This window comes from Tupaia chinensis, unplaced genomic scaffold, assembly GCF_000334495.1.
Source record: "Tupaia chinensis unplaced genomic scaffold, TupChi_1.0 Scaffold000097_1, whole genome shotgun sequence".
NCBI classification, from domain to species: Eukaryota; Metazoa; Chordata; class Mammalia; order Scandentia; family Tupaiidae; genus Tupaia; species Tupaia belangeri.
The window spans coordinates 10,240,683-10,264,972 of NW_006159559.1; the positions used below are offsets into that span (position 1 = coordinate 10,240,683).

The following is a 24,290-nucleotide window of genomic DNA, read 5'->3' on the forward strand; positions in this document are numbered from 1 at the left end:
AAAAGTAATTCTAACTCCATGTTATCTTACTCACATGTAGATATGAATACCAAAATAGTTTCAGTAGTAGCTTTACAAAAGGCACAGAAAAATCTTTACACAGTATAAATGAAGAAAGAAAGGAAAAGGCATCCAGGGAGAATGAAGAGTTATTGTTTAATGGGTACAAAGTTTCAGTTTTGCAAAATGTTAGAAGTCTGCATATAGGTGGTGGTGACCGTTGCGCACAATATGAACATACTTAATGTCACTAACTATACACTTAAAAATGGTTAAGATGACAAACATTTATGTATATATTTTCAAAAGTTAAAAAAGAAAATCCAAAGAGAGTAAACAGTGGAATGAAGGCTTCTTCACATAATCTCCCACTTGCCAACTCCCACTCAATATCCAATTTAAAAAAAAAGGTAAGGGGGCGGGCAGTTGGTGTGGTGGTTAAGGCACATGGCCAACCACACAGTTTGAGTCCTGGACCTGGCACCTTGCTTTCTTTCACGCACACTCTCTTCTCTGGGCAAATAAATAAATAAATAAATAAATAAATTCTTCTTTTTTAAAGAAAAGAAAAGGTAAGGAAAGAAAGAGGTAGTAAACAGGTAAATAGTTTGGTTCTTTGGCAGCGAATATACAGGACAGGCACAGCCCAAAGTCAGAAAGTGGGAAAGTGATAGCTCAAGAAAAATACTACAGATTCTGAAGCAGAATGAAGCAACTCCTTTTGGCAAGGCTCCTAACGTGACAATGGTATATCTGAAGCCATAGAGATGAATGAACAATTCTCATTAATATCCCAAATCTGGAGAGAAATAAATGGAATGGATTCCAACTTTTTTTTTTCTCTTTGTGTGGGACAGAATTCCCAAGAGAAGTGAATTCCTACACTTTCTAATGTAAGTACAGTTTCTAAGATAACACGCCGAGGGTCTCCCCAATGGAAATGCAATATGTTTTCCAATGACAAGGAATAAACCTTGATATGGTGTTTTGTATGGACAATAAGAATCAGAGAAGGAACTTTTACAGGAAGATGGAAAAGTATCAGGGCTAGTTAGTAAAACTGTAATATGCCAAGTTAGAGTGCAAGAATAAGTGTGTACAGGCACAGTTCACCTCAATCTATTGGAGAGAGAAACAAAAACGGAGTGGGAACCTGTAGTTTCTATTTTTTTTTTTGGAGAGGTTTTCGCTATAGGGCGCGTGCGCTGGCCAGACAGACAGAGAGAGACATAGAGACAGAAAGCGAGAAATCACCCCCCAGGGGGGATGGTCACGCCGCAATCCCTTCTCCTCCATTCTCCTCTCGGATCTTGGGCACGTACGCACATGCGCCCAGCGTGAGTTTTAAGCCACGGGTCCGGGACGCGAACTGCGGTCGACTATGTGGGAGTCCAGCGACATAGCCATTGTGCTAACTGCTGGTTCCCTAGTTTCTATTTTTGTAAACATAAAAGTGAGGTTAGCCAAGAACAAATCTGACCTGGAGAATGAAGAAGCCTCACAATGTGTGAACACAGAGAAAATCTGGGCAGAACTGTCAAACATAAGGAACGGGAACAAGAATAAAGATCACAGATGGGCAAACTGAAAGAAAGAAAATGAGAAAGGAGGAAGAGAGGGACATGACTGAAAGATACAGAGACAGGCAGAGTGGAAAGAATCTGGGATCCAACAGATCACCCAACTGTGACCAGAAGAAAAATATATCCCAGTGAATACAAAGCCATTCTTCACAAATGTTTCAGGATTTGGAACTTATTAAAGATTGAATACAGTAAACAAGAACTGAGAGAGAAGATGAAGAGAGGCAAGACAGTGAGATTAGAATGGGCGTCTAAAAATTAAATGAAGACATTGGTGATCAAACCTTTTTACCATAGACCTAGAACTAATAAGAAACACAAAGGAAAAGTCATAATTGAAAATAAAAGTATGACACAGAAGGGGTAAGATAATCAGAATAAATAGATTTTTAAGGAACAAAGATTAAAACAATCTGAGAAAAAGAAATAAAATCAAGGACAAGATAGTACGACTTTAGAAAAATCGATGTCCCTAACATATAAAAGTTAGATTGAAAAATGAGCAAGCAGACAGGAATGAAGGTAGATGGTTTGGTTCTCCACCAGCAAATATATAAGAGAAAGTCCCAAAGTCACAAGCTTTAAAAGTGACAGCTGGGCCGGCCGGTGGTATGGTGGTTGGGGCTGCTGGATTCCCTCATGGCCCACAGCAGTTTGAATCCTGGACCAGGTGGTTGCTTTCTTACTTTCCCTTTTTCTCTCTGATCAAATTAAATAAATAACAAATGGAATTAAATAAATAATCTATTTTTAAAAAGTGACAGCTAAGAAAAGACACAAATCTGTTAAGGAGAATGGAGCAGCCTTATTTAGCAAGGCTTCTAACTTGATCTCACTTATTAAAAGCTACAGAGATGAATCAAGAGAACAGATATGATTGATTAATAAACAGACTACAAGTATTAACACTTTGAAGTTATTGAACACAAATCGGTAACACTACTAGAAAGTTATATTAACTGTGAAAGTGCTAATATCCTCATCTTTCATGCAGGGGTTCATACTACTTAAATCTGAGATATCAAGACTGAAAAAAAAGAAAAACACTACAAAATGTATTATTTTTCGCAATCCCTTATCTGTGAATTTCTCACTAGAAACTACATTAATAATTCTTTGAACTGCACTTTGGCTTCCTTTTCTTTTGTTGAATTCAAACAAAATTACATTTAACACTTTTTATTTAAAGAAGCATTTTGGAAATGGATACATGAGGATTCATAATACTGATATACTTTTAGTATGTTGGGCATATCCATCATATAACTTTAAAAAAATCCTAAAAAATAAAAACTCATTATAACACAGCTCAATTTTGTAAAAAATATCTCTATCTAGTTTTTCTTCTTTCTTATTTTCTGCTTTATAGCTACATAGAAATATATCTAAAAATAAAAGTCAACTGATGATTACTTATAAAGGTGGGTTTTTTCTTTTATTTCTTTGTACTTTTCTGTATTGGTTAATTCTTTATGAGTCAGCATTATTTTTGCAAAAACAAGAAACATTTTTTCTTTACCATATCCCAACTTTAGAAATGCTTTTAAGGAATTCAAAACAAATAGTCAAAAAACATATGGAAAAATGCTGAGCATTTCTTATCATAAGGGAGATGCAAATCAAAATCACAATGAGATACCACCTAACCCCAGTCAGAAAGGCTAAGATTAAAGAAACAAAAATTGATACATGCTGGTAAGGCTGTGGTGAAAAAGGAACTCTCCTACAGAGTTGGTGGGAATTAAATTGATATAGCCTCTCTACAGAGTATGGAAGTTCCTCCCAGACTTATAAATAGAACTGCCATATGATCCAGCAATTCCACTCCTGGGTATTTACTCAAAGGATAGGAAAATGTTCACTTGGAAAAGTGCTTGCACATCTATGTTTACTACAGCATTATTCACAATTGCTAAAACATGGAAACAACCAAAATGTCCATGAACAGATGAATGGATTGATAAAGTGTGGCACAGGGACCAGCAGATGGTATAATGGTTATGTCACTGGACTCCCATGTAGTCGATCACATTCTAAGTCCCGGACCCAGTGGCTTAAACTAACGCCGGGTGCGTGTGTGTGCATGCCCAAGATCCTGGGAGGAGAATGGAGAAGGGAATGTGGCGGGGCTACCCCTCCTGGGGGGGGGGTAATTTCTCGCTTTCTGTCTCTCTGTATCTGTCTCTCTGGCGAGCGCACTCTGTAGCAAAAACCTCTCCAAAAAAAAAAAAAAGAAAAGAAAAAAGAAAAAGTGTGGCACATATACTCTATGGAATCCTACTTAGTCATAAATAACAATAAGATTGTGGCATTTGATAGTAATTGGAAGAATATAGAAGATTTACTGTAAGTGAAACAAACCAGGCTATGAAAGAGAGACAACGTATGTCTCCACTTAACATATACCAACTGTCCACACTCTAAGATTAGAGGATATAGATGAAAACGGTTACAGATCCTGGAGACAGTGTGGAAAGAGAGTGGGAGATGGGGAGAGTAAGAGGAAAGGAATCAAGGAGAAAAATACATTGACTGTGGAAGACTCAGGTTGTAGTCGAGCTTTTCCTCTGACAGACTTAGAAGTTTTTTATACCTCATCTATAAAATTTGGAAGATTATTTAACTATAGGCTGTCATTAGGATTCAATGAAGTCATATAAACGAAGTGCTTAAACATATTTGGTATACTGTGGGCATGAAGTAAAAGCCATTATTGTGATATATTAGAATCTCTGAGGGTGGGGTAATTTGAATCTCCTCTTCTCAGTACTACCACCCCAGAGCTGTAGGGGCCCTAACTGTCAGCCATTACCCTAGGTGAATGCTTTAGCTCTACATGAAATTAGATAAACAGGAAGTTACATATCTGAGCCATACTGCTTTTTATTTTTTAATTTTATTATTTTATTTTATACTTTCAATCACTGTACATCATTACAGCTTGTAAAATGAATTTACCCGACATGATCACACTTCCCATCAGTCCAATTGAAGATATCATACATGTTATCAACAGACAATCCTCCACTTCTGTGTCCCTCAAATAATGTATAGGGTTGTTGAAAAGGTCGTGATGCATTTTCACATAGGAAAATATGTCATTACCTTTCCAACAACCTAATAATAATGGCTAAAATATACTGAGTGCTTACAATGTATTAATACTAACCACACTCTAAGTCTTAGATTTGGGAACCTGAGATAAGAGATTCTAGTATAATAGAATCTTCGGCTCCCAAAGCATGCTTTATGAAAGCACTTTAATTAGCTTGCAAGCAGTCCCCGACCATTTATTCCCTGACACAGAGGCAATTATGATTCCTACCCCCAATGCCCAGGTGCTGAGTGCTGCTATTGCTACAAATAATAAAAGCCTTTTCTCTAACCAGAGGTCTCATGTTTTCTACCTCTATCAATGGAACTGTGGTAGGCTAAGCTGTAGGGTATAATCACAGACCCTCCACAGTTCCTGATACTAACAACCACTTTCTGTTAAAATCATCTCATTAGATCTTTTTTTTTTTTTTTTTTTTTTTTAGGTTTAGACATAGGATGCGTGTGCTTGCTGGAGAGAGACAAGAGAGACTGTGCGAGGGAAAGTGAGAAATCACTGCCCAGGGGAATAGCTATGCAACAATCCCTTCTCCTTCATTCTCCTCTTGGGATTTTGGGCATGCACACTCACTCGGCGTGATCTTTAAACCACCCAGTCCAAGACTTGAACCGTGGTCAGCACTGTGGTAGTTCAGTGCCTTAACCACCATGCCAACTCCTGGCCCCTCTCATTAAATCTTAATAACAGCCCTACAAAGTTAAGTAAAACACTGCATGGTACAAGGGAGATATTCCATAAATAGTAGCTATTATATTCATCATCATTAATCCCTGCAACTATCCTGTAAACTTGGAATCAGTACCATCAGGTTATAGCTGACAGGTTAGCTACTTTGTCAAGAGTTGGTCCATGTGGGTGGGGTTGAAATTTTAATCGTTTCAACTAGTACCATATAATCTCACAGCTTTAAACTTATAAACTCATTCAGTGAAGCTGCAAATTTGATATTACATCACAAAACAGGTATCCTGGTATTTATTCTTCAACTATTCATTAAACCCATCTGATATTCCAGGCACTTTGCTGATGCTGAGAAATAACAGAGAAAAACCATGTTCACAAACCTTAGAAAAAACATACACCAAAACAAGAAAAACAAAGGAACAAAATAATTACTACCTCTTACATTCGTTATAACAGAAGCAAACCAGGTATCAAGATGGAGAACAATTGGACTTACTTTTCAAACTACAGATTGCCAATTAGGATTAAATTCAGTGAATTCCAATCACCATTTCTTGAAAAATGAAGTACTGAGTAGAAAAAAATGCCTACACATTAAAAGTTTTGTCTGTGAAACTTTCATCTTGCATAAAGGATCGTGGTGTAAATGCATTTTTGGGGGGCAGAGGATGGAAAGATCCTGTTATGTTAGAAAGCAGAAACAAACATTGGGGCCAAAAGCATACTGAAGGAGTGGCATAAGCTGAGATTGGAGAAAGGTAAGATTTTGGTAGAAGTTTGTGCAATATAGGAAGACAATTCATATGATCCGATCTAGTTTAGAAGTCATTTTTCTTTTCTTTTTAAAGTTTATTATTTCCATAAAATGAGAGAAAGAGAGAAAGAGACACACTCACAGCATCTTTCTGCCTTGGTCATCTCCTCAGCCCTGAAGCCTCCCAGCATAAACATGCATGCCCTCCCACAGGGCCTCCAGCACCGTGCAGCTGCACTCTACTGTTTGTGCCACCAAGGCTGGGCCTTAGAAGTTACGCTTCTTGAACATGGAGAATGGATCAATGGGGAATGCTATTGTAAGCAGTCAACAGCGGGTGATAAAGGTAGCTTGGTTCAGGATGGGGAACAGAGGGACAGCAACAATGAAGAAGAGTGAGCAAATTCATGTTATATTTTGAAGATAGAATCAACAGGACTTCTTGAAGTAATACATCAGAAGAGTACACTAAGTTTCAGTCATACCCAAATACTGTGATTCCATGAATATCCATGGTTTCCATATGTTTATGTAAATGCTCCTTTTAGAATACCCTACTCATTCCCAAACTCTCATCCTATTCATATGGCAAACTCCTACCTACATCCCTTCAAGATTGAGCCTAGGTATCACCCTTTCCACACTTTGCACATGCTTCCGCTATAGTGGATATAGCTGCATGGCAATTACTTGCTTATGTGTTTCTCAAACTAGTTTGAAGCCATTCCAGGGCATCAGTCATAATCTACTCACTTTTATTTTGGGATTGATGACAATGCCTAGGAAACTGTAGACTCATTTAACAAAGTTTGCTGAAGGCATGTGCCATTGCACATAACATATTCCTTTATTTCTGACTAGCAAAGGGATCCTCATTCATAAAGGTACTAAGAACTACATATTTTTATTTCTCCTTAAGTTTTAGATCATCCTTCGATGACTATATTCACAGAAATATATATATATATATATTGCATATATATATATATATGTATATATAGACACACACACACACACAAATATATTGTCTTATAAATCCACTAGCTTCTATCTAGTGAAAAGATTGTACTTCCTGTCTTCACAAACTAAACAAGCATAGTGAATAGGAAAGAGCTAATTTTGAAGTTGGACATCTCTGACCATAAGCCAACTCTTCAATTTATTTATTATGTGGCCTTTGGTAGATTATTTAATCTTCTGGATGTCAATTTGCTAGATTTTATAGTAAAGTCAATACTTTGATATTACAGGGTTGACATGGGCTTAAATGTGACTATAAAATAAAACAATATATATACTCGATAAATACTAGTTTCTGGTTCTCCACCTTACCTTCTACTTCTTTGTGGTTTTTGTTGTTTGTTTTTTACTGCTAGAGGGCATGTGTACTTGCCAGAGAGAGCGAGCGCGCGCAAGAGCAAGTGCATCCCCCAATGGAACAGGGTCATACTGCAATCTCTTCTCTACATTTTTCCATCCTATCTGCATTTTGGACCCACTCCCAGAATGTTTTTTGAGTCGATGGATCTGTGTTTTGAACAATAACTGGCTATGTGGGATCCAGTTCCCTTAACCCATCAGCTAGGGGGGGTCTGTCCTTCACCTTACCCTCTTTACAGGAAAAATAATGCCTTTGCAAAACTAAATAAAATGTGTTTCTGATCTTGACAGTATTTTGGCCTGTGTTGAGAATGGCAACCATCTATTCCTATACATAGCTTGGACACCTTAAATCACCATACCACCAACTGGCCCCCATTAACAATATTTTATTAATTTCTTTGTCTTCATTAACATAATTTTACTATTCTAGGGGACTCCTGTACAAATAACCTGATAGTTAATTTCAGAAACTTCCAGAAAAATCTATGAGTTTTTCAGTAGAAAGCATCAATAGTTTCTTTCTTTCACTTTCCATCTTAAACTGTTACATCAAGATCAATATCCAATCCTGGGACCAGCAGATGGCACCATGGTTAAGTCTCTGGACTCCCACATGGCTGACTGCAGTGTGAGCCCTGGACCCAATGGCTTGAAACTCATGCCTGGTGCGTGTTGCGTGCATGCCCCAAATTCCAGAAGAATAATGGAGGAGAAAGGACTGTGGCATGGCCATCCCCCTCCAGAGGATGATCTCTCCCTTTTTGTCTTTCTCTCTCTCTGTCAAGCACACATACCCTATAGCAATAATCTCTCTCTCTCAAAAAATCCATATCCAATCCTAATCAACCCATCTCCCCCTAACCTCTCCCACTCTCTGCCATTGAAAGATCAGCTTTAAATAATATTTCAAATCTCCAAAAAATCTGGGCCAGCAGGTAGCACTTGGAGGTTAGGTTAGGGTGGTGGATCTCACAAGGCCAACTGCGAGGTGAGAGTGCCTAGTCCCAGCAGCTTAAACATCATGCAGGCCACACGTGTTGCGTGCCCAAGATCCGAGGGAAGAATGGATCATGGATTGCTGTATAGCCATCCCCCCCAGAGGTGATTTCTCGCTCTCTCTTTTTCTCTTTCTGTTTCTGTCTGTTTCTCTCTGGCCAACACATATGCCCTATAGCAAAATTAAAAATAAAGAAAGAAAGAGGAAAAAAAATTCTCCAGAAAAATCTGACCTGATCTTCCTAATTTGAAACATTACCAAAACTGTTGAGGTGGTGTTCTCTCTTACCCTGGGAAGCAATAAACTCAGCTTTGTCTTGTCAAAAAGTGGTGTTAGTGATATGGAGTGGGGAGTACATTAGACAGGGCATGTTAGACATCTATTAATATAAGCATAAAGACAAGGCAGAAGGATTTCTCCACTATAAAAATGAGCTAAGGTAAATTATATACCAAGCAAAACACGTCCACTAACAAAAAGGAAATGTGTTTAAGACCACCATAGAAAGTTTCTTTGCAAAATTCCATAACTAGCTAATGAATTTTTAAAATTTTTGATGAGTTACATTGGATTTTTAAAAATTTTTGATGAATTACATTTATATTGTAGTGCTTTAAAAATTATTTTATAGAACTTTATTATTATTATTTCCAGTTTTATCAAAAGGAGACAGAGAAAGAGAGAGAGGGAAAGTGAGAACGCAAGTCACCAGGCCCAAGGCTTGCGTCCCTGTGGAGAGTCTATAACCACCATGCCACCTGCCGACTCCAATATTGCAGTTTTTTATTCCCTTCCTCATTGGAGAGTATGTTCAAACATAACTGTGAATTAAAAAAACACTAAACCCAAAACCAAAACCAGGGTCTAATGTATCTCCTGTATCTTCAGGATTTACCAAAACCAATTTCATGACAAGTTGAGAAAGTGACTGTAAGAGCAACAACCAACCTTTAGGTTGGATCCTTTCGAATGCAAATTCAGATTTACAAGCAACTTCACCAAGTTTAAGGAACTCTAATTTCTAAGGGTCTAATCATAGCCTAATGACTTTTCACCCAGGTAATGCATACAAATCCATGGAGTGGGAAGGACAGGAGCAACAGTCTTTCAAGGTTTACTGTTCTCCCTGAAATACGGATCTCGATCGCATCCCCGACTCCACACGGTTCGCCTCTGGGGTTCAGACAGCTCGACCGAAAGAGGGGAAGAGGTGGCAGAAACAAACAAGATACTAAGGAATCTGCCCTCTCGCTGACTGAGGACTGGCCTGCAGCGGTAAACCGGGTTTGGTGTTCAAGGTTCTGCCGGCGCCCTCCTGTACGCCCTGGGCTCCGTACCTGACAGGCGATAGACCTGCGGAAGCCACACGCCATGTCCGCCTCCGGAAAGAGCTCCGCGGCCCCAAGTCCCGGCCTCACCCCGCCCACCTCTGCACGCCCCGCCTCCACACGCCGGAAGCCCGCCCCAGAGGGCAATGCCAACCAATCAAAGAGCCGCATGGCTCGCCACTAACCTTTGCCCTGCTGCCGCGAAGGCGCGCGGGAACTCCTGAGTGCAACTGGAGTTGCCGGGCAGCTGGAACTATGGCCACCTCCTCTGTGTCCAAGGTACGTAGGGGAGGGCGCTCACTAGAGCTCCGCTGCCGTCCATTTCATCTTTGAAGAAGGGATGAAGCGGAGGTCACGTGGACGCCAGTTCTCTGGCTCGAGGGGAGGGATCCGCGGACTGAACTAAGGCGCCTTTGCGCCAGGTCCAGTTAAGGCCAACTTTCCTTTGGGAACAAGGGCGGGGATCTGCCTTGTGGTGAGTCTAGGAGGCTTTTTAAGTTCTGGTTTATGGAGTTCGGATGCCTAGAAGATGTGTCCCGGTCTCGGCTTTTTGACGTCTTACAAATATTTACTGTGCATCAAGCACGCCGTTAGGTACCGAGATACAATCGTAAACAAAATAGACTCCGTTTTTGTACTTATGAAAGACATTACACACAGATAAACTGGTGGTCACAGATTGTGAGGTGTTAGCAAGGAGAAAAGTTCCAAGAGAGAACAGAAGAGTGAGAGGAACTTAATAATATCGATTGCCAGAGGTCAGCGAAGGCTTTTTGGATAAATGACATTTTGACTTAAGATCTGAAAAGTGAGTAAAAGTTCAACCTGCGGAGGATTCAGGGGATGTGGGTAGAGAGAGTATGTTCTTTTACCCAGAAAGTCAAAAAACAGTGACACAGTTAAGGAATGTAAAAGTCAGTGTAATCAGAGAGTGGAGAAAAAGAGGAATCGTTGATGAAAAATGAGAATGAATAAAAATGTAGATGAGGGGAAGCTGCCTAGATGAATGGGCTGCAAGACAAAGTGTGGCTGGTAAGAAGGTAAACCCTGGAACATCCAGAGTGGTAGCTACTAGCCACATGTGACTGTTTGTTTGAACTTTGCTAATGTAAGATTAAATAAAATTAAAAATTTAGATCTTCAGTAGGATTAGCCAATAATCAATAATTGTATGTGGCCATGGCTACCATATTAGTACAGATATATAAGACATTTCCAGCATTACAGAAAGTTATGTTGGATAGCACTGCTCTGGAATTTAGCTCTATTGTATGTGCACTGGGAAGCCTCTGAAGTTAAGCTATCTAATGAAGCTGAAAAGGCAGATGAAGCTGCGAAGACATTTCTCCCTATGTTAAAGCAATGGATTAATGAAGAAGGTGATACCATGGAGGTATTTTAAAATTTTGATTAAAATGGTCTATGAGAACCAGTGCTTTTAAAGATTACATGTCAAAAAGAAAAAAATACAAACTCTAGGATTTAAGGTTACAAAGGACTGACATGCCTGTGATGCTGGATGTCAGTGCCAGAAGAGATTTAACTTTGCTAGGATTTTTATCAGGATTGGAACAGTTCTGTATTTTTCTGATTATAAAGCATCAAAGATTTTGAGTGGTCTGTTCTCTAATCCTGTTGGATGCATTTATACTTATTTTTGTGCATGCGTGTATCATGCAGATTTTTTTTTTTTTAAAGAAAATCTTTACTGGCATTATAACTGAAATGTCTGTATTGAGGTGATTATGAAGTGGACCTTACACAGAAAAGGACCTTTGGCCAGCTAGTGGTGTGGTGGTTAAGGTGTCTGGATCCCACATGTCCAACTTTTGCTTCAAAGTCCTGGGCCAAGTGGCTTGAAAACATGCTGGGTGTGTTTTTGGGTACATTCCCAAAATCCCAAGAGGAGAATGGAGGAGAAGGGATTGCAGTGGCCATCCCTCTGGGAAATGATTTCTCACTTTCCCTCTCTCTGTGGTGCACACATGCCCTGTAGTAACAAAAAAAGAAAGGAAGGAAGGAAGGAAGGAAGGAAGGAAGGAAGGAAGGAAAGAACGAAAGAAAGAACGAAAGAAAGAACGAAAGAAAGAAAGAAAGAAAGAAAAGAAAGAAAAGAAAAGAAAAGAAAAGAAAAGAAAGAACGAAGAGGCCCTTTAAGGACTGTTTCAGGAATTCATGGAACTGCTAACTTTTTTCTTTTAACCTATCTAAATATTTTCCTTGTCTTTCCTAATATTGTCTGGGTATCGACCTTTTTCCTAGACTTCTTCCATTTCAAATACCATCACTTGACAGAGTTCAAAGTGATTAATCATATTACTATCACTGCCTTATGCCAGGACCTAATCTGGGCAGTCTTCATTTTTTACTCCTTTAATGTCTCTTTGCCTTTACTGAATACGTATTGCCTTTCACATAGTTCTACTAGTTGCAGGTATAAAAATAGGTAAGACGCAATTCTTAATTTGAAATTTGTAATCCAAATGGCCCGTTTATATTTGCACAGCTGTCTTTCTTTAGCACTATCCTGAAGTAAGCTTTTTTTTTTTTTTTTGAGAGAGAGATTTTTCCTATAGGGTATTTGAGTTTTCCAGAGAGACAGAAAGCAAGAAATCAGTCCCTGAGGTGGGTGGTCCCTTCTCCATTCTCTGCTAGGATTTTGGTCGTGCACACGTGTGTGCCTGGTATGAGTTTGAAGTTGCTGAGTCTGGGACTCAAACCACAGTCAACCATGTGGAAGTCCATTAAACCATTATGCCATTTGCTTATCCCATGAGATAAGCTTTTTAAGCTTTATTTATTTCCTTCTTTCATTTTCCATAGAATTGGAAAACTAAAAAAAAAATTTTTTTGAGAAAGATTTTTGCTATAGGGTTTGTGTGTTACCAGAGAGACAGAAAAGCAAGAAATCACTCCCCCCACTCCTCCGGATGGGGAATGGCCTTGCTTCAGTCCCTTCTCTTCCAGTCTTCTCTTGGGATTTTGGGCATGCGCACACAACACCCGGTCTGGGTCCAGGACTAAAATCATGGTTGACCATGTGGAAATCCAGCAACGTAACCATTATGCCATCTACTGGTCCCAGAATTGAAAATCTTTAAGAGGTTATTCATGATGTGTAACTTTAGGATAGGTAGGATAGACTGAGACCAATAACTTGGGAGCTATGTACCACTGGTAAAATAATAATATGAAAATTGTAGCTAAGAAATTTCCAGAAAAGTTACTTGGCAAGCATTCATTCAATCGTTACATATTCTAATGTCTTGATTTATGTGTGTGTGTGTATGCATATAGATGTGTGTGTGTATGTATGTGTATATATTAGCAATATTCTAAACCTAGAAGAAACATGTATAAATAAAATACAGTTTATGTTTTGTTTGTTTGTTTGTTTTTGACCATAGAACATTGCACTCACCAGAGAGAGACAGTGAGAGAGAAAGTGAGAAATGACCACCCTTCCCCCACCCCTGGGGAGATAGCCACATGGAAACCCCTTCTCCACTCTCCTGAGATTTTGGGCACTCATACACATGTGTCCACTGTGGTTTTCATACCACCAGGTCCAGAACTCAAGCCACATTTGGCCATGTAGGAGTCTAGCACCTTAACTACCATGCCACCTGCTGGCCCCACAATCTATGTTCTGAAAGTGTTCACAATCTACTTGAAAGTAGGTTTATGATAACTTGGAGTCAGGTTATCATAGATAACTATGATATGCAATGAAAGTGATTTAAATGACAGCAAAATAAAGATGTTCAAGTCTTATGAGATCTCGGTAGGAGCTTTTCTGCTTAGAGAATCAGGGAAGAGGTTCCTGAAAAGGTGAGTTTTGAGTCAAATTTTAATGGATAAGATTTTAAAAGATGATTAAAGGTATATAGGGTTAAACCATAGCCAAAATTATCTGTTTTCTTTCAAGGTTCTAGATACTTGTATTTTAACTAAATGATAAATTCTTTTTGGGGAGTGGGAGATTGTCACGGTTTTTGACCTTCTTCATCTTCGTTTTAATGTGCAATATTAACTTTTGTAAAATAAAACTTTTTTTCTGGGTTTAAATTTCATCAGCTTTTATTTTCATTGTCTATCTCTTAGAACAGGTCACAAAAAGCAAAATCTTTATGGGCATGCCATGAGGGGTGAGAATGGATAGTCCTCTTATGATTTATGAGTTTCCCTCCTATAATTGAGAGAGAAGTGATGTAATTTTGATTTCTTAGAACTTGAAATGAACGTCTTCCCCTTCCACCTTTAAAAAAAATCTGCTTATCAGTAAAATACTTAATCAAATTTGTATTCTATTTTGACTTTGTGTTTTTTTCCTGTATTTTTATAGGGCTGCTTTGTGTTTAAGCCAAACTTCAAGAAAAGAAAGATTTCTTTGCCAATAGGTAAAGTATCTTAACATTGAATTTGTTAGGTTTTCTCACCCCATGTCTTAAACTTTAAGAATTGACCCAAATTGAATTTAGTAATTCTCTTGTCTGAGCTTAGCTTACTCTCCCTGTTTCTGTAGCAGTTATATTCAAAGGCATTGGTCACAGGGATAAGGGTACATGTCAGAGTTCTAACCTGAAAACGAATCCAAATATACTTCAAAAAGCAAGTTGGAAAGCAGATTTTCTTCAAAAGTATTTCACCATCCTTTAAAAGATTGTCTTTTGATGATTTGGTACCATTATTTCTTTATGACCTTAGAAATGAAAGTTAATTTTCAGTAGAAAATTATTTTGATCTTTGATCAGTAATCAAAATAATTATAAAAGCTTATTGGCAACCCATATTTCTAATGGGAAATACTATTTAGAAAATAAATTATTTTTGTTAACACATAAAACTAAAGAAAAAGACTATAAAATTGTGTGTGTTTTCTAGTGACAATTATAAATTATTCTTGAGTTAAATATACACTATTATGAGGAGTCAAACATACTTAAGAATTTTGATGTGGTATTCCATTTTATGAATAACCTTGGCAAGGTAAATTAAAAGAAGAAAACGTCTGTATGGAATGTACAGTAATGAATTTAATTACTACATGTGTTTTGAATAGAATATTATGCATTCTGGTGTAAGGATAAGGTTGTACACACCAGTGCATGTTGAGTAAAAAGTCCAAGGTTCTGAATCTCTTATTGTACTTCTGCCTGCTACATTGTAAGGTTATGGAATCCTTCGGACTTGAACTAAGCGAACTTGGAGTGTGATGCTGACCTTGGCTAGCTCTGTGGCCTTAACTCTGCTATTCAGCCTCTTTCCAGGTCTTCTCATCTGTAAAATGAGATACTAGATTGGCTTATCACTAAAATTTCTTCCTATTCTCATTCCATGCCTATAAGAGCTAAATGCAAGACTTTGTGAGACAATAATAAATACCATGTGAAGAAATTTGTGTTTTCATGGGCTGTCAGGAGATTGGCCTTGTAGTTTGTATTCTAAGACCCTCATCTCTCAATAGCCTGAGAGAATGGGAAAAGCTGGTAATGAATAGCCAAAGACACTCTCAGTTCTGCTACATATTTTCAAATGACCCGAATTCCACCCCTATTTTTTTTTTTTGAGAGTTTTTTTTGCTATGGGGTGCATGTGCTCACCTGAAAGACAGAGAGAGACAAAGAGGCAGAAAGTCAGAAATCACCCCCCCCCGGGGGGGATGGCCATGCCGCAATCCCTTCTCCTCTGTTCTACTGTTGGGATCTTGGGCACGCATACACACGCACCCGGCGTGAGTTTAAGCCACCTGGTTCGGGACTCGAACCACAGTCGACAACATGAGAGTCCAACAACATAGCCATTACATCAACTGCTGATCATTCCACCCCTATTAATACTCACATCCTTTCCACAAGCTTATGCTCTTTAACTTCTCTGATGTGCAGAGAGGGCCTGACTCTTCTTCTCAATCATTATCTTTTTCTAGCTAAAACAGACTTGTTGAATGATCAGGGGGACGGATTTTAACCCACAGACACACATAATTATATTAAGGAAGTGGATTATAATCATTGGTACAGACACATACACTCATATACCTATGTAGGTAAGAGAGGAAAGACATTAATTTGTTTGAAAAACAAAAACAGGTTACCTGTAAGTTCTCAGTGGTTTCCTAGGATGAGGTAGGAGGAAGTGACAGTAAAAAGACGAGAGAACATTGTGGAGTGATAGAAATGTTCTATATCTTGATTCAGTAGGTAGTTATGTGAGTATGTACTTATGACATAACATCTAATGTTAAAATGGGTGTATTTTATTATTCGTAAGTTATACTTCAGTAAAATTAAATGATTAAAAAAAGATACCATCTTTATTTTTCATTTACCTCCAGATAATTATATAATGATCAAGTTAAGAAGGCTTCACCTCTTCAAACAAATCAATATTACTGTTAGTCACAAAGTGTTTATTGCACTCATTCTCAATCTTACCTGCATATTAAAATCACTTGGGGAAGTTTTAAAAAACTTTTTGTTTTGAGGGACCAGCAGGTGGTGTGGTGGTTAAGGGCGCTGGACTCCCACATGGCTGACTACAGTTTGAGTCCCGGACCTCGCGGCTTGCTTTCTCACTTTCCCTCTCTTTTTCTTTCATTCTGTTCCTCTCTGGTCAAACAAAATCAAAATAAATAAATAAAGTTAAATAAAATAATTTAAAAAAACTTTTAATTTTGATAAAAGTGTAGATTCATATGCAATTACAAGGACTAGTAGAGAGTTCTTTTGTACCCCTTTCGTAGTAATCCCCAGTGGTAATATGTTGCATAACCATAATACAGTATCACAACTAAGAAACTGACATTCATATAGTCTACTGACCTTATTCTGATTTCTACATGAGGAACTTTTAGAAAATACCAGTGAACTATTCAAATAGACCATTTGAATAAGAATCTCTGGGAGTAGGCCCAGGTTCTAAAAACTTTGAAAAGTTCCTCACAGGCTTATTTAGTATTTATACTCAGTATTCAACACTGTGAAAATTAATTCTAATGGAAAAATTATGTGGATTTAAGCATACCCATGTACTAATTTTGAATTGAAAAAGAAAAACTAGACCAACCAGTGACATGATAGTTAAGGTCACTGAATGCCACATGGCTACGAAGGTTTGAACCAGCAATTTGAAAAACACACTAGTGCACATGCATACATACATAAAATCCTAAGAGAATGGAGAAGGGATGGTGTTGAGGCCATTCTCTGGGATGCTTTTCCGCTTTCTCTCTCTCTCTCTGGTAAGTGCATGCACCCTATAGCAAATTTAAAAATCAAAAGTAAGACTGACTCATTTCACTTTTTGATTAAGGAAATAGCTTAAATATATAGAATAGGATTTTTTTTTTTTTAATTGACAGAGGTACTTACTAGAGATAGAGACAGGGAGTGCATCTCCCACAATAGGGGAATAGTGATGTCTCAATCATTTTTCCTCCATTTCTCTATCCTGTCAGTAATTTGGGCGTGTGTACACACACTCCCAGTGTGTTTTTCAAGCCTCCAGAGTCAGGATGGAACTGTAGTTGGCCAAGTGGGATCCAGCTTCCTCTGCATAGTGCTTAATCACTGCCTGATGAAGCTGGTCCAGAATTGCATTTTTACAATCACCATATAATGTAGGCCTTGAGTAGTAATCTTTTGATCTGAGACTAGCTAATATGAGACCTGTGACTGAGGAGAAAATAACAAATAATGGTCTAATTTGGGGCAATGGAGGGTAAACAGTATGACTTAAAATAAGAATATAGACCAGCAGTGATGTAATGTCTATGTCACTGGACTCCCATGTAGTCGACCACAGTTCAAGTCCTGGAACTGGTGGCTTAAACAATTACTAGGTGCCTGTGTGTGTGTGTGTGTGCCCAAGATCCGAGAGGAGAATGGAGGAGAAAGGATTGCGGTGTGGCCATCCCCCCAGGGGGTGATTTCTCACTTTCTGTCTCTGTCTCTGTCTCTCTCTCTGTCTTTCTGGTGAGCACACACACCCTGTAGCAAAAAGCTCTCAAAAATAAATAAATAAATAAATAAAAATCTAGTTTCTCATTGACTTATTTTCCAAGAAACTTGAAGCTTCTTAATTCTTTTCCATCTTTACCTACAAAATGAAAAGGGACAGTAATGGGTTTGGAAATAGTTAAAAAGAAAAGAATAACTGCATTAATTTATTATTACTGTTATTTTTTAAAAACAATTACTAAATTTTATTTGTCATTATTTTTTAATTTGACCAAAGAGAGAGAAAGGGAAAGTGGGAAAGCACGCCACCAGATCTGGGACTTGAACTGTGGCCAGTCACGTGGGAGGGAGTCCCATGCCTTAAACACCATTCACTTTCCAGCCTCTGTTAATTATTTTTAAGTGATTGACTTTTGGACAATTTTCCTTAATATTGGAGATTGTTAAAGTTACTAGAAATAGTTCAGGGAAAATTCAAGACTTGTGCACTTATTATTTATGAAGTATATATAGTGTATAATGATATCTGATATTGTCAACAATGTGTAGCTATTACTAATAAAACTGCTAACTTTTTTGAGTGTTTACTTTGTGCCACACTAGTCTAAACATTTTATTTATTTATTTTTAGAGAGTTTGCAGTAGAGCGTGTATGCTTGCCAGAGAGACAGAGAGATAGAAACTGCAAAATCACCTCCCAGGGGGGATGGCCACACTGCAGTCCCTTCTCCATTCTCATCTTGGGATTTGGGGCACACATGCACATGAACCCAGCGTGAGTTTCAAGTTGCCGTGTCTGGGACTTGAACTGTGGTTGGCCATGTAGGAGTCCAGCGATGTAGCCACTATGCCATGTGCTAGTCCTATTCTAGGCATTTTTTATATGTAATGCATTTAATACTATAAACACCCTATGAGGAATGTATTATTATTATAATCTCTATTAAAATATTGTGTGAAGATTCACTGACATAGAACTTGCTCAGTGTTATAATGCTAGTAAATAGTTAATAGATGGGATTTGAATCCATCCTGTCTGATTCCAGAACCTATGGTCTCACTATTCCATAACAATGCCTTTCATATTGAGGCAAGTTCTGCTTTGAACTTTTTATATTAAAGTTTATCTATAATTTGATGGGACCAGCAGTTAGCGTAATGGCTGTCACTGGATTCCCATGTAGTCGACTGGTTCGAGTCCCTGACCCGGCAGCTTAAACTCACACCAGGTGTGTGTGCATGTGGGACCAAGATCCCGCGAGGAGAATGGAGAAGAAGGGATTGTGGAGTGGCCATCCCCCCGGGGGGTGATTTCTCGCATTCTCTCTCTCTGGCGGGCGCACATGCCCTATAACAAAAAAACCTCTCCAAAAAAAAAAAATTTATCTATAATTTGTTAACATTTATTTACAATTTATAATATTAGTAAACTGAATGTGTATAATTATATTATTTGAACTTTCCTGTAGATTTTCATTAGTTTTCTTTTTTCATTGTGTTGACCAACATGTTCTGTCATATGAAAATCTTGGAGGAATTGACTCTCATTATAAAACAGATGGAGCTCAAATGAGGAAAACATGTCCAGATTTTAGCACCTGCCTGCCCTGGATTCAATTCTTGAAACAGATTACCTGAAGAAATAGGAAGGTGCTCTGATTTTGCCCACCATCTGTATCTTGACTTGATGACACTTAGTTGTGTACCCAAGAGAAGACTGGTAGCCTTTCCTTCCCTCTGTATTCGGTGGGTGCCTGCATGCTCAACCAAATAACTTGGGCAGGAACTGGGGAGAGTGAGGCTGGCAATAGCACTGGCCCAGTAGGCGCTGTTCACACTGAAGTGATGTACCATGAGGAGTGGAGGCAGGAGGAAACTGACAATGATGACAGCTTACATTCTTCACTTTCTCTCAGTTGCTTATTTTTTACCTACCTCATCCATAAATAACTGAGAGTAGTCACAGTAACAGGTTAAATTGTCCTACTGCTTTTATTTTTCAGTTTCTAAGACTTTTTTCATTATGTATTTTGATACAGCATTATTCAGCACATGAAAAGCCTCTCTAAAGGAAAAAAAAAGTCGCTCAAAGGTTTAGAAGTCGTAGGTGGGTGGGACATCTCAAATCAGTGGGAAAAAGAATGAATTATTGAGTAAATAAGTTTTCCAAACCAGAGTCATAACTCATATGTTATGAGATCAATGTTGTAGACTATGGTAGTAGTTTGAAAAAATAGAAAACATTTGCTTTTTTTTTTTTTTCTTTTTTTGGAGAGGTTTTTAGCTATAGGACGCGTGCACTCGCCAGAAAGACAGAGAGAGACAGAGAGACAGAAAGCGAGAAATCATCCCCCAGAAGGGATGGCCACGCTGCAATCCCTTCTCCTCCATTCTCCTCTTGGGATCTTGGGCACTTAACGCACACACGCCCAGTGTGAGTTTAAGCCCCCGGGTCCGGGATGCGAACCACGGTTGACTACATGGGAGTCCAGCGACATAGCCATTACGCTAACTGCTGGTCCCATTTGCTATTTTGTGATAAAGGTAAGTATTATTTTGTGGGACTTCTATTTTTGTTTCTGTTATGTGTATATGTGTTAGATAGGATATAAGATGTATTCCTTAATTTGGATCATGATTTTAAAAGCTTGAAAACCACTGCAATAAATGGTATTTTGACAAATGGCTAACCATGTGGAGAAAGCATTTGAAGAGGATTTAAAATAATACAGACAAATTAAATGAATGGAAAAAACTATTTCAATAAACAAAAAATGGAAATAGTATTGGGTCATTGGGAAAGTCATGATGTATTTTTGTATAGTAAAATATAGAAAAATATGTCATGACTTTCCCAACAACCTGATAGTACTAAGAATCATTTAATAGAGAAAAGTTCAAAGCAAATATATGAAGCAAAGCAGTCATGGTCATAGAATAAACACAAATAATGAAAACACATTAATATTGAATGTATACATCTCAAACTAAAAGCTATTAAATATTAAATTGTTAGATACTCAAAATTAATTAATAAAATATAGTCTCAAAATTAAAGATATTTTTATCTTAAAGATACGATTAATATGGTAAAAATGAGATATATAAATAAAGTTAAATGCAAAGACTATCGAATATTGTCTATCCCCAAACACATAATTATTTGTGATGCATATAAAAAACTTGAATCCCCATCACTTACTATGTGACTTTGTACACAGTTTCTAACTTTTACAATATAAAAAAATGAAACTGACTTATTTCTTTCTGTGTTTTTAGAGGACTATTTTAATAAAGGGAAAAATGAGTCTGAGGACAGTAAGCTTCGATTTGAAACTTATCAGTTGATATGGCAACAGATGAAATCTGAAACTGAGGTGAATACTTTTTTGATACCATTTTTCTAATACTGTTAGTCTCATTTGAATCTCCTTTTCACCAGTTTACAAAAATATTGATGGTCAAGCATAATCTATCTATCCTTAAAACCTCTTATATTTTAAATATTAAATGTATTAGCTTCAGGTACTGTAACGTATGTTTTTGGTAGCTGCTATGGCAAGGAACTTTCAAACGGTAATATTCTTAAATTATCCATTCAGTACACAAGTACAAAATCAAACTATTTCTAAACTCCTCTTCCTCATCCTCACATGTAGTTACCAAGTTCTTTATATTCTAGCTGTACAAATTTCTCCACTATAGCAAATTGACAACTTTGGGGCCAACATCATGACCCTAGGATTTGTTTTGTTTTGGTTTTGAATGCCTGTGGGAGTGTTAGGCACTTCCCAGTTTTTTACTGGTTTCCTACTGGTTTTTATTGCTTTACCCCTACACCACGAATGGCTTTGCTCATTCATGTATTGCATGTGATTCTTGCAGGATGCTGAGTTTGTGGTTTCCAGTTTAGACCCTTTTTATTCTTATCCTAGATGGTCATTATATTTGGGGAAGTGCCCCCTTCGGGCAAATGCAGTCCTGTGCCAGGCTACTGGGGTTTTCTAGCCCCTTTGGCAGTATAGCCTCCCGTTTGAAAAAATAGAAAACATTTGCTTTTTTTTTTTTTTCTTTTTTTGGAGAGGTTTTTAGCTATAGGACGCGTGCACTCGCCAGAAAGACAGAGAGAGACAGAGAGACAGAAAGCGAGAAATCATCCCCCAGAAGGGATGGCCACGCTGCAATCCCTTCTCCTCCATTCTCCTCTTGGGATCTTGGGCACTTAACGCACACACGCCCAGTGTGAGTTTAAGCCCCCGGGTCCGGGATGCGAACCTGTGAGTTTAAGCCCCCGGGTCCAGGATGCGAACCACGGTTGACTACATGGGAGTCCAGCGACATAGCCATTACGCTAACTGCTGGTCCCATTTGCTATTTTGTGATAAAGGTAAGTATTATTTTGTGGGACTTCTATTTTTGTTTCTGTTATGTGTATATGTGTTAGATAGGATATAAGATGTATTCCTTAATTTGGATCATGATTTTAAAAGCTTGAAAACCACTGCAATAAATGGTATTTTGACAAATGGCTAACCATGTGGAGAAAGCATTTGAAGAGGATTTAAAATAATACAGACAAATTAAATGAATGGAAAAAACTATTTCAATAAACAAAAAATGGAAATAGTATTGGGTCATTGGGAAAGTCATGATGTATTTTTGTATAGTAAAATATAGAAAAATATGTCATGACTTTCCCAACAACCTGATAGTACTAAGAATCATTTAATAGAGAAAAGTTCAAAGCAAATATATGAAGCAAAGCAGTCATGGTCATAGAATAAACACAAATAATGAAAACACATTAATATTGAATGTATACATCTCAAACTAAAAGCTATTAAATATTAAATTGTTAGATACTCAAAATTAATTAATAAAATATAGTCTCAAAATTAAAGATATTTTTATCTTAAAGATACGATTAATATGGTAAAAATGAGATATATAAATAAAGTTAAATGCAAAGACTATCGAATATTGTCTATCCCCAAACACATAATTATTTGTGATGCATATAAAAAACTTGAATCCCCATCACTTACTATGTGACTTTGTACACAGTTTCTAACTTTTACAATATAAAAAAATGAAACTGACTTATTTCTTTCTGTGTTTTTAGAGGACTATTTTAATAAAGGGAAAAATGAGTCTGAGGACAGTAAGCTTCGATTTGAAACTTATCAGTTGATATGGCAACAGATGAAATCTGAAACTGAGGTGAATACTTTTTTGATACCATTTTTCTAATACTGTTAGTCTCATTTGAATCTCCTTTTCACCAGTTTACAAAAATATTGATGGTCAAGCATAATCTATCTATCCTTAAAACCTCTTATATTTTAAATATTAAATGTATTAGCGTCAGGTACTGTAACGTATGTTTTTGGTAGCTGCTATGGCAAGGAACTTTCAAACGGTAATATTCTTAAATTATCCATTCAGTACACAAGTACAAAATCAAACTATTTCTAAACTCCTCTTCCTCATCCTCACATGTAGTTACCAAGTTCTTTATATTCTAGCTGTACAAATTTCTCCACTATAGCAAATTGACAACTTTGGGGCCAACATCATGACCCTAGGATTTGTTTTGTTTTGGTTTTGAATGCCTGTGGGAGTGTTAGGCACTTCCCAGTTTTTTACTGGTTTCCTACTGGTTTTTATTGCTTTACCCCTACACCACGAATGGCTTTGCTCATTCATGTATTGCATGTGATTCTTGCAGGATGCTGAGTTTGTGGTTTCCAGTTTAGACCCTTTTTATTCTTATCCTAGATGGTCATTATATTTGGGGAAGTGCCCCCTTCGGGCAAATGCAGTCCTGTGCCAGGCTACTGGGGTTTTCTAGCCCCTTTGGCAGTATAGCCTCCCTGAACCTTTCTAATCTGGCCTTTACAGTGCAGCCAGGTTAACTCTCCTTAACTCTAATTTAATCATGTATCTGCTTTACACTCTCTCCATGGGATAAATTCTAATTTTTTTGGAGCAACAGGTGGCATAGTGGTTAAGGTGCTGGACCATAGTTTGAGCCCTGGACCTGGGAGCTTGAAATTCATGCCAGGCACTTATGTGTGTACATGCCCAAAATCCCAGGAAGAGAATGGAGAAGGGATTGTGGCCATCCCCCGCCCCCAGGGGTGATAGCTCACTTTCCTTTTCACTGTCTCTGTCTCTGTCTCTCTCTCTCTCTCGGGTAAATGCACACACTCTGTGGCAAAAACCTTAAAAAAAATCCAAACCATGTAGTACGTATATATATATTTGATCTAGACCTTTGCCTTTTTAATCCATTCTTGTGTTTCATACTACTTTTCATGTTTTTTATGCTCATCTCTATCTGTGGCTCCACAGAGGTTTGGTGCTTTCTTTCTTACTTCCCTCACTCTTCTTTCCTTCTAACTTTATATCACCTCCTGTTACCTCCTCCATCATCTATTAATGCCTTGGTTCAAATATATCACTTCCTCAGCTTAAGTTAGGTG

At 37.8% G+C, this 24,290-nt stretch overlaps 2 protein-coding genes across 3 annotated transcripts in view; one reads left to right on the forward strand and one right to left on the reverse strand.

Moving 5' to 3' along the window:
• Positions 1-9,934, reverse strand: part of RARS2 (arginyl-tRNA synthetase 2, mitochondrial) — a 74,633-nt gene extending 64,699 nt beyond the window's left edge. Inside the window, exon 1 of the mRNA XM_006143410.3 lies at positions 9,854-9,934. Coding sequence (XP_006143472.1) covers positions 9,854-9,889 — 36 coding nt within the window. The 5' untranslated portion in view covers positions 9,890-9,934. The remainder of the gene's footprint in view (positions 1-9,853) is intronic.
• A 126-nt stretch (positions 9,935-10,060) lies between these two features.
• The window catches only part of ORC3 (origin recognition complex subunit 3), a 74,653-nt gene continuing 60,423 nt past the window's right edge, over positions 10,061-24,290 (forward strand). For both annotated transcript variants that reach the window (XM_006143411.2, XM_014585888.1), the window contains exons 1-3: positions 10,061-10,123; positions 14,190-14,244; positions 21,085-21,182. In XM_006143411.2, the coding sequence (XP_006143473.1) occupies positions 10,100-10,123; positions 14,190-14,244; positions 21,085-21,182 (177 nt within the window). In that variant the 5' untranslated portion in view covers positions 10,061-10,099. The remainder of the gene's footprint in view (positions 10,124-14,189; positions 14,245-21,084; positions 21,183-24,290) is intronic.